The sequence below is a fragment of the Branchiostoma belcheri genome, unplaced genomic scaffold (genome assembly GCF_001625305.1).
Source record: "Branchiostoma belcheri isolate BF01 breed outbred unplaced genomic scaffold, Haploidv18h27 scaffold101, whole genome shotgun sequence".
In the NCBI taxonomy this organism is placed as follows: domain Eukaryota; kingdom Metazoa; phylum Chordata; class Leptocardii; order Amphioxiformes; family Branchiostomatidae; genus Branchiostoma; species Branchiostoma belcheri.
The window spans coordinates 198211-209326 of NW_017802392.1; the positions used below are offsets into that span (position 1 = coordinate 198211).

At 40.4% G+C, this 11116-nt stretch overlaps 1 protein-coding gene across 1 annotated transcript in view; it reads left to right on the plus strand.

Annotated features, from left to right (window-relative positions):
- LOC109473945 (glutamate receptor ionotropic, delta-2-like) overlaps window positions 1-11116 on the plus strand; it is a 46849-nt gene that overhangs the window by 4548 nt on the left and 31185 nt on the right. The window contains exon 3 of the mRNA XM_019774130.1: window positions 10190-10447. Coding sequence (XP_019629689.1) covers window positions 10190-10447 — 258 coding nt within the window. The remainder of the gene's footprint in view (window positions 1-10189; window positions 10448-11116) is intronic.

The following is an 11116-nucleotide window of genomic DNA, read 5'->3' on the forward strand; positions in this document are numbered from 1 at the left end:
TTTCCAATTCACTAAATATGTTTCAAATGGTAACATCGTCAAAGTAGAAAGGCCCTTTGCCGCTGGGGTGGAAACATGCAATAGGACGACAGACTGACTGATGGCAGCTGGAAACACAATGCATTGCAGAAATGCTTAAATTCAATCTATGAATCATTGAAGACGTTTTGCTCATCAACAGTGTGCGATTGGCGGAAGCTTGAAACATCATAGGATGTCAAAAAGTCTTTCAGGACTTGCCCAAACTTTCAATATTACAACTGTATGTACCTCTCTCTGAAAGGAGTGCGGGTTTTTAATGGTGTGCGTGTGTGTGCGTGTGTGTGTGTGAGTGTGTGTGTGTGTGTGCGCGCGCGCGTGTGTGTATGTTTGTGTGTGTGCGCGTGTGTGTGTGAGTGTGCGTGTGTGTGTGCGTGTGTGTGTGTGTGTGTGTTTGTGTGTGTGTGTGTGTGTGTTTGTGTGTGTGTGTCTTTCTCCCTCTTTGCGTGTTTGTGACCTACAGGAATGGAGTGAAAATAAAGAAAAACATTAGTCTATTACTCACGACTAAAGTTGACTTCGTCCGACTAAAGTTGACTTCGTCCAACACGTTCGGTCCAGCGGCTTGTCTCTCCGCATCGATCCTTCCAGATTAGCTCTACTGTTTACAGGTCCTTCTCGATTGTTTGTCTGTAGTTCATTTTGGAGGGAACTCTGCGTCTTCCCCCCTGTGGTTTTGCATTGTTAGACTTGCTTTGCTAGTCCGAATAGGCAACAGGAGTCTTGTAGCATGGCTTAGCCAGCTCCAACGCCGCTTGCAGATTATTGTAGATACTGGCTGTTGGTTAGCTCTCACTGGCACTTACATCTGTGATATCGATAAGTATGAGGTCATCTGATGCCTATGACCTTCCTCAAGCATTCACTATCATAGCATCTAGCTAGGCTCTAGCAAGATTTCTCTACCATACATGAGTGTGGAGAGGACACTGACGTTGGTTTTCATGTGCCCGGTTTCACAACTATGCAGGAGCTCAAGTGTGGAAATGACCACATTTGAGCTTTGGGAAAGTTTCAGATAAAATTCGCCATCTTTTTTCTGCTCTGAAAAGGTAAGGTTGTCACTTTAGTAGGAAGTTAGAGGTCACGCAGGTCACGTGGCTGAACGAAGAAGAAAATCGGAGACTTTGGTGTTACCGACAATGTTTCTCTACTAGGTACACCTCTGCTAGATAAACAAGCAGTTTATGGCTTGAATCTGGGACAAATGCAGTCAGTGGGAGTCAGTGGGAGTTCTCGCTTAACCCCGTCCTCGCTGGCTGAAACATAGAAATGTCAATAACCGGGCCCATTGTGGTTCAAAACCGCAGATATAACAAAACGTATGCTGGACCTTCTTTTCCTTTAGTTAAACTGAACAAAATAACAGTTGGTGAGGGGACCCATAGAGAGACTTCATGTAATGCTCAACCAGCTGCCCCACTAGGAGGGCAAGAGCCTTGCCTGGTGGTCAGGGCAATAAACTACTTGGCAAGAATATTTTGATCAGGCAACAACTACGTGTTAATAGTCTTTGACGTTTCGACTGCAGGCAGATCTTGGGTGGGAAAATGGCCAATTTGATACTGTCTTACCCCCACCAAAAGATCTGCTTGGAGATTAGCATCCAGCAAGACCTAGACAGCTCGTCTAGATGATTTCACCTGTAGATTATAATCGACGCAACGTGAAGGTAACTAGAATCAACATATTGTCAAGTTCTGTATTCACCACTGCATCCCTCCGAAAACACTGGAGACTGAAGTAATGTCAGGTCCACCAGGGTAAACACCTTAATTCAAACTTTATTGCACCGTCGTGTCACATAAAACGCGACATTAAGAGATCTACATCTCAAAGACTTACTGGCCCATAAAGATAGCACAAGGTTCTTGACGAGAGGTGGTTAATGTTTCTATTAAGGTACCAGTGGTTTTAAATATTCACAATAAACAGGCAAGATACAATCAGAACTATACAAAAGTATAAACAAAAACGTGTGTGTGCGCTTGTGCATGTGTGTACCTGTGTGTGTGTTTGTGTATGTGTGTGTGTATGTATGTATGTGTCTGTGTATTTGTGTGTTTGTGTGTATGTATGTGTGTGTGCATGTGTGTGTGTATCAGTGTGTGTGAGTGAGTGTATGTGTGTGCGTGTGTGTGTGAGTGTATGTGTGTGTGTGTGTCTGTGAGTGTATGTGTGTGAGTGTGTGTGTGAGTGTGTGTGTATGTTGGTGAGTGCTTGGTTTGTCTCGTTCATCCTAGACACGAAATAACAGCAGGTTGAAACTTTATATAGCGGCACAGACTTACTTTTCAACACAACATCAAAAACAGTACACATGTATCACAGAACACAGAAATCACTTTAAAATATATCAGCCATCAGTGAAATAAAAGCGCTTTCCATTTTGGGCAAACTATTTATCCTGTGTCCTGGCTGCTCTGCACAATATTGAACATTCCACACATCAGTCACCAGGCACCATTTACCTGAGAAATACCTCACTGTCGTCTGTCAGGAATAATACTTCATACATTGGAATCCAATATTGGGATATCTAAATTGTCAACGCTCTCTTATGAGCCAATACAAAACCCATGGCACATAGAATTCATAAGGCGAGGAATTACCAGAAAGCAATTCAGTTCTTGTTGGGAATTGCTCCTTTTATTTCTTGGTACGCCCGATTACAGGCATTCCCAATGCATGCCAATCATGCGCAGTTATTATTAGTTTAAGAAGTGATGTGGAGTATAGGGAGTGAGATTGTCATCTCTGGTACACATAAAACTGCCATTAGTTATACTCAGGGAATATCGATAAGAAAACAGAAAGTAAAAAAAAAGGGGTTTGGCGGAATTTTCGCACCTCAGTCCCGAAGGCAGACAATTTGACATAAATGAAGCCGAGAGACAATTTATTAAGAGGTTTTATTCAGCAAAGAAGGTTACTTATAAATTTAAAAGTTTGCTTAATTGGTTCAAATGGTACAGATATGAAGATGACAGACTTGCCGTCTTCACAGTAGTACCTCTTGTAAAGATGAACAATATCAAAACGTCTAATCGTTCATTTAGAACGTTTTCATAACTCGATGTAGATTAGAACATTGATCGTTCTTGAGTATTGCCTTGATTATTTTGTACGAAAAACCGTCTCACTTCTTTAAATACCGTCGTCCTTGACTTACTTGCCAATTGGCCATTGTCATATATTGGGATCAATGCAGACAACTTCTTTGAGGCTCCAGGGGACATAATTGTGGCAATTTTTTTCATACTTCAGCGAATGATTTCATCAGGTCGTCAAGAGACTATATATGACAGTTATTGATTCAACAAGAAGTGTGTTTTTAAATCCAACGTTTTGATCACCATTAATAAATATATGAATTGCTTGGAAGAATGGTTTATTGTATGTAAAAACAACAAGAAGCATTTCAGTCTCCAGACTGAATTACACATTCCCTTACATGACTTACTTGCCAATTTGCCGTTGTCATATATTGGGATCATTGCAGCCAAATTCTTTGAGGCTGTAGGGGACATAATTGTGGCAACTTTTTTCAAAGCCAAGAGGGAATGATTTCATCAGGTCGTCAAGAGACTATATATGACAGTTATTGATTCAACAACAAGTGTGTTTTTAAATCCAACGTTTTGATCACCATTAATAAATATATGAATGGCTTATAAGAATGGTTTATTGTATGTAAAAACAACAAGAAGCATTTCAGTCTCCAGACTGAATTACACATTCCCTTACATGTATCAAAATCACAATTTTTAATCACACTAAATTACAATTCCTCCGTGCTGCACAGCAGGTAGTATCCAATTCATATAGGAATCTGACAAAGTAGGGAATGGGTGAGTCCCCAAATCACTTTGTTCTACTTTTAATTGTCCTCAGCCTGTATAGATAACAAATACCCCATCTGTCACACTCTTCAGGGCTATGGCACCTAGATGCAGTACGAATCAGAACCAATCATTTTTGTTGCTCTGAAGAAGGTCACCAAAACCCCACTGGTTGTTGGTTAAAAGAGTTTTCTTATACATCAATACCATGCTGTTTAATGCAGTCTGCCTCATAGCCACTACCTACAAACCAATCGGTGGACGGAAACCGATCAGGACTGTACACAGATGATGAAGCTATGAACAAAGAGCTGTAACGGTTATTAGCTGTTCGTGTTGTATGGGTAATTATGTTTACCGAAGGAAAACATTTTGTTTTTGCTCCGTTTCTTCCTCTTCTTCTTCTCCAAACAGTGACCTATGACATGATTTGTTGACGTCTGTCACCATAGTGACTGGTTTTGGGTTACATAATGTTGCAATTTCATGGTATGCTCTGCTCCTGTACTAGTAGTGCAATGTATTTGAATGTGTTTGAGTAAGAATTAACAGAGCAGACCATGTCCTAATAGGTAAACATTATGCATTTGCTTTGCAAATGTTACTTCTCTAGTTTAATCAATAAGTTTGTTTAATCAACATTGCAGCATTTAGACGCGATGGGATAGACCATATCGACTAAGCTAGCTAAATCATGACATGAATATAGAAATTTGCTTTTGCAATAGCATTAAACTTACTTACATAAAACCAATTAAACTGCAGATTGTGACTGCTGAATGCGTCATTTGGTAGTACAGCTTAAATTTACCGGTTGATCCGTTATTCATTAAATTTTTGACAACTTAAGCCTGAAGCTCTACAGTGTTGTGGTGTGTTTTGACACGGAAGGGTAATTATCACAGCAAAGCTTTTCATGTAAAATACCAGATTGGCCCGGCGTACAATTATATTTATTTATTTATTTATTGGTTCGGCTGGTACAACACAGCCAGGACAGCCCAACTAGCTTGAAGCTTTTATTAAGGGCTTGTCCTGGCGAAAAAGTGTGGTTAAATACATACATGTGACATAAACTCTTAAAAACATCTTAATTACATAGGGTCAACAAATTTTGGTCATTATTATATACAAATTACATACAATGCAATTACATACCGTAAGATTGGTGAAAATGAATATGTACCGTCTTATACAGAAAACTGGTCTCCAAGGGAGAGACTTTAGCTTTGAATGACGCTAGGGATAAAGCTGTCTGTGTGTCCTGTAGAAATAGAAGAGCTTTATTGCACGACAATTGTACATGGTACAATGTATGGCAAACTACATAAAGAGAGTAACAAACAATAAAAAATAAATGTTGGATAAGACCTAATGTCGACTAAAACATATCTTAATTATTCAAAAAGTAAGGGCTAGCACAAGTCTTTGATAAAGTGTTACAATCGAGTTGGCTAATCACAAGTTTCGGTATTTTTTCTAATAACAAAGCATTCCTTTATATATCTACCTGTATTTGCGTTGTGGGAACCATTACATGTAAAGATATATGCAAATCTGTCTACAACATCGAGAAATATATCCATATGATCTACGGAACACCATTTCGGTAGCTGGAAGCCGAGGGCAAATGTTTAGTTAATGAATGGGGCAGCTTTCATCGGGCCCATTCGTTCCGTGTCAACAGAGATTAAATCTATTATTCCTGACTAATGTAATTCCTCCCCACGCGACTCTGGAGGGCTCTTATCATAAAACAGTTGTTAAGACCAGGAAAAAATCAATTCATTCACTGATATATTTGTTGGACATCGGGAGCTGCAATCTCCCTTGAGAGTCACTCTATATAGAGTGTAAACCGTAGGGCTAAATGTCGTTATGGAGGCCTGGATGATGATAAAAATCAGCTGTTTACACGGGTAAAATCATCCGTTTTATGCTAACTTATAACTCAGTCTTTTCAGAAAGACTGAAATTGGTGCAATAATCGACAAATAAATCCTATTGCACAGACGTGTTCGTAACAATCCAAATTTATCGTATCTTCACAAGACGTTCAAAAAACTGAATATCCCATGCGGCTTTAGAATGGAAATGCCCCCCTCCCCCTAATATTGCAGACCGGAGTAGCAAAGCAGTATTGTAAGTCAACAAGGAGACCAGTAATTCATGTCGTTTTTCTAAGCCCACCTGATAACCGTGTCCACCACTTTCTCGATGATGGTGAAGAGGCGTTTTATTGCTCTTTATGGGAAACCGTTAAGACGGCCTTTGATGTCCATCCCTTCTAGCTTGGCCCCAGTAATAGCTTAGCCAAGGGGTCGGCGGAAGGTTACTGCTTTCTTCCTCAGTCAGTATGTGTGTTTTTTTTATCCAGAATCAAGCTGCAAGATTCTGCACGAACAACTATCAAAGGGGCGCTAGTGTAACGTAAATGAAAAGAAACCTACAGTAGAATGTCCAGACTGTGCATGATGTACAAAATGACTAATAAACTAGTGGACGTACCAACCACTAAGTATCTGAAGAACGAGAAACAGTCATGTCTTCAAATATCAGAGTTATCAACCAAGAATTGAGGTATTCAAAAACTCGTATTTCCCCAGAACTATCGTAGACTGGAACTCGCTGCCACCAAGCACAATTGGGGCATCATCACTAGAAAGCTTTAAACAACTCCTGCAATCAAATGTGCAAAGATTGAGTGTAACAAGTCGTTCGGTGTGATATAGCTAGCTGCCACCACGCCGTGTGCCTGCGAAGCTGGTGTGTTACGCCGAAGGGCGGTTATACCGGCTATACAGATACAGAAGCTGGTGTGTTACGCCGAAGGGCGGTTATACCGGCTATACAGATACAGAAGCTGGTGTGTTACGCCGAATGACGGTTATACCGGCTATACAGATACAGAAGCTGGTGTGTTACGCCGAAGGGCGGTTATACCGGCTATACAGATACAGATAAAGATACACTGTCTCATGCCTGCTGCATACCGTTGTGCCACCAACCATTCATATCCCATATCCTCCAGGTCCCGCTTTACACCAAGCTTACTGCTTCCCTTCCCTTCCCTTCCCTTCCCTTCCCTTCCCTGTTGGGTTGCAGTTTGAAGCCGCCCTACCGCTATGGGCTGTCGAGATGAACTAGTGGATCGCAATGAATTTGCTCTATCCTCACCTCGTCCATGAATAACTTTCGTTGTGACGTATGTAATAAAGAAATTAGATCAGAGCAAAATGTCAAGATGCAAAACCAAAAGAGTAGATCTTTTGAGGGAATACCTTTTGTCATGAAGTTTTCTTCTGAAATGCGATTTGAGTGAAAACTGTTTGTTCTTGCATTGTATTTTGCACGTTGTTTAGCGCTAAAAAATAAATAAGCATTTTCTTCATTGTTTTCTTTGAAGCCTCGTCTTTGCAAACTTTTGAGTCTTTAGATCCAGCTCACCAGTCACGTAACCACAGTCAGCAAAGTTAATGAAGTAAAGCGCAAACGAGACTGGTTTTACTGGACGACAACAGAATCGTTAGAAAACCCGCCCTGAGACTAATGAAGCAGATCTGCTGCAATCGATTTTCAAATCAAATGTTCAACTGTACTTCCATTTCCGCCTAAAGCCCCCTGATCACCATGGATTTGGCGGTGTAAAATCCGCAATTTTCTGGGACTTGTCGGGGTTTTACGGAATGAAATAACGCAATCGTGAACAAAGCCATACGTTAAAGTCGTCCAAAGTTGGGTAAAACCCGTTAACCACCAGAAAAGGTCCATACATGACTCCGGGACATGTGAGTCCAAATGCGTCCATAGAAGAATTATCTGTGCAAATGTTAGACAAGATGGACTGAAAAGGAAAGTTAGATATTTGTCGAAGAGAAACGTATTTTCGACTGTAAATTTTTACACTCATCGGATTGTAATGATTTTATATAGGCTTAAATGAACGCATGGATTTTCTGAAGTATATAGAAAATGATTATTTAATGGGGCTAGTTATTACATGTCAGTCGCAATTGGTGTTAAGTATGCAAAGTAATTATGTGAAGGTGATCTACTTTCGGACGGCAATGTCAGTCAAGGTAAAGTATTGATGATGAGAGACAACAGATAGAACGAAAACAAGACATTTGGGATTTGGCACTCCCAGCCCCGAGAACAGACAGACAGAAAGCTCCTGTTCTGTATAACGGGAGCTTTCTGGCTAATTTGCATCATCTTGTCTTGACCTGTCTGACTTTTGTTCCTTTTTCGACTTCCAAAAATTTGTCTTCACTTTATTTGCATATCAATAAATAGTTTGTGCTTATAAACCTGCATTTCCCCTCTGGTCTCTCAGTCACTGACGAAAGCTAGTGGATACTAGCTGAAACGTCTGACGTTTTCAAAATCATATCCAGTTGCTTGAGTAACTGCTTTTTGGAGTATCGTATTACCTGGATGTCTAACCTTCATCGACGAAAACAAGACATGTTTCGTAATGGATAGAACGCAAGATCATAGCTTTGTCTTTCTACCAGTTCGGCCGTCACGCCACGACCACATGACGGTCAAAATCACGTCTCGTATCATATTCTTTTTATGATATTAAGGGCTTCTCAAACCCAATTTAGTCGTCGTATAGTCAAAGCTCGATCACCGCCTTAGTGGAAAGGGAATGTTATGGACAGAATATGATAATTTGTCTTTCATTATAGTAACTATAGCTTATAGCTAAAGGGATTTGTGTTACAAGAAGACTTAAGGGAACAATGTTCCTTACATGTCAACACCTTAAGAACATCCTGAGTTGATGGAAATGATAGGTGACTGGGTGATGGAAATGCCACTTAGTATTTTAAAACAAACTAATAAGGATACAAAACTTGGGCCCGCCAAAATTAATTTGAACCATTCGTTCTCATTAGAGATTCGCCCGAATCGTCAAGATTGCTAAACTCATACATTTCTCTGATCTAATCTATACCTTACAAGTAAGTGTCTAATTAGAGACAGGGTTTTCTGATGGATGTACTCTGCTGTAGGCTGCTCGGTGATGCCACAGGGTGTCGCCGCCATCTTGTCTTTTGTGGCGTCGGGTGTTGTAGTGGTTAGAGCGTTCGACTATGAAGCGGGGAGCCCCGGGTTCGATCCCGTGTCATACCCGGGACATGTCTGGACATGCGCCCCGACGTTGTGCCCTTGGGAAAGGCACTTTACACAACCTTCCTCACTCCACCCAGGTGTAAATGGGTACCTAACTTCGGTTGGGGAAAGTCGTATTGAGGTCACCTTGTGGCGCCGAATGGCAGCCGCACAGACCCTTGCGACAGTTCCACAAAAATTAGTGGAACAAATATGTGGAACATCACATAATTGGTTATTATGTGATACCTGCATCAATTCAGCCGTAATAAAGGCTGCGACTGCACGGGTACTGTTTGGACAATAAAGAAAAACCATTTATTATTATTACACTGTGCCTTTATTCTTTTTCTGATTTTATTTTTTTTAGAAATAAAATCTGCCCTAGAAATGAAATCTCCCCTCTTACGTATTATACATATTTCATGAGAAGCTGAAAAAATGACGGATATCAAATATGATCATTTGTTTTAGCTGGCGAGGTCCATGCCAAGATAGAAATACCAAAGAATTACATATTCTATCTAAAATAATGTCATCAACTTTATTTACAATATCATGCCCGAAGGCCAATTGCTTTTACGATCAAGTATACTACACAGTGCAATACAATAATAGAAGACAACAACTGTCTTGAAAACTTCTACTTCTACTACTACGCTAGCTATTATGGGGTTCTTTGAAAATATGTATATATAAGTATTGACTAAACCTGCGAAGCTATCACTTGTCAGCATACCAACAACAAAAGGGTAGCATCTGTGTCCATAATATTACCAGGGTCCATAATATCGCCACCTTGAGAAATAGTGTGCTTAAAGATATTTTTACTGCAACATACCCTAGGTATGTACATTTGATGTGTGAAGGAGTGCATACCAAAAGTATGTTGCAGTAAAAATATCTTTAAGCACACTGTTTCTCAAGGTGGCGATATTATGGACCCTGGTGATATTATGGACACAGATGTTATATATATATATAAGTATTGACTAAACCTGCGAAGTTATCACTTGTCAGCATACCAACAACAAAAGGGTACATATATTAGTAAATAATGGTTTAATTTTAAATTCTTTAATTCACTTGCTAAATGCAATTTTTTAAATCCACATCAGCACCTGATAATACGCAGTGCACATTACTAATTGTATCAGATCTTCATTAACTTTTTTTACACAAAACAGGCTGCTCTTTGATGGCCCAGGGTGTCGCCGCCATCTTGTCCTCAACCTCCTGCTCATCTAACCTGATGCTGCAGTCTGTGTGTGACGTCATGCACGTACCTCACATCTTCGTGTCACGTGACACGTGTGACGTCACTCCGGACACAAAGTACACCCTGAGTATGAACCCAGCGGCGTTTGAGGTGGACAGAGCTCTGTCTGATATCATCAGGCAGCAGAGGTGGAGGACCATGGTGGTCCTGTATGATGATGAGCTAGGTATGTACAAAATAAAAATATATAATTACACACACATATAGGCCACATCGATTTAATTCTATGGATAACATCATCTGAAGACCCCCAAACTAGTGCGCGCGGTCAAAAATAAAAATGCTACTAAACCAGAGGAAAACAAAGTTCATATTGTGAATTCGCGGCAGTACTTAGCGACGTATACGACAAGCCGGCACTTGCTGGCTTTTTGCGGAATTTATTAATCGGCACTTTACGCATGTACTGAGTTCTTGAGTCGTTGAGCTTTGAATTCGATAGCTTGGGTGCTCGGCTCCGTATTGTCGCTAACTACCATGGACTGCCCAGACCTAGAGCCAGGCCAGAGCCTCGGCGGACGTGATTCTTTTTGAGGGCGACAATGCGCGCGTGGATGTCATCCATAAAATTTAATTGGTGTGACCACACATTGAATACAGAGGCATACACAAACACCCAATTACCTGTAGAAATGGTCAATAGTTTTCAAATAACTTTCAATAGGATATATTATGTTGTAGAGTCGGCATAAAGGTATTTTTTCGTGATTAGTAATACTTCTTCGAACAGCTCAGCTGTACTTACTCTCCAAGCACAGGTTTGGGTTTTGGGGGTATTTTTAGCGTGTTTTTAGGCTTTCTTTATCGGGGTTTTTTTTTTGCACCAAACCAAAAA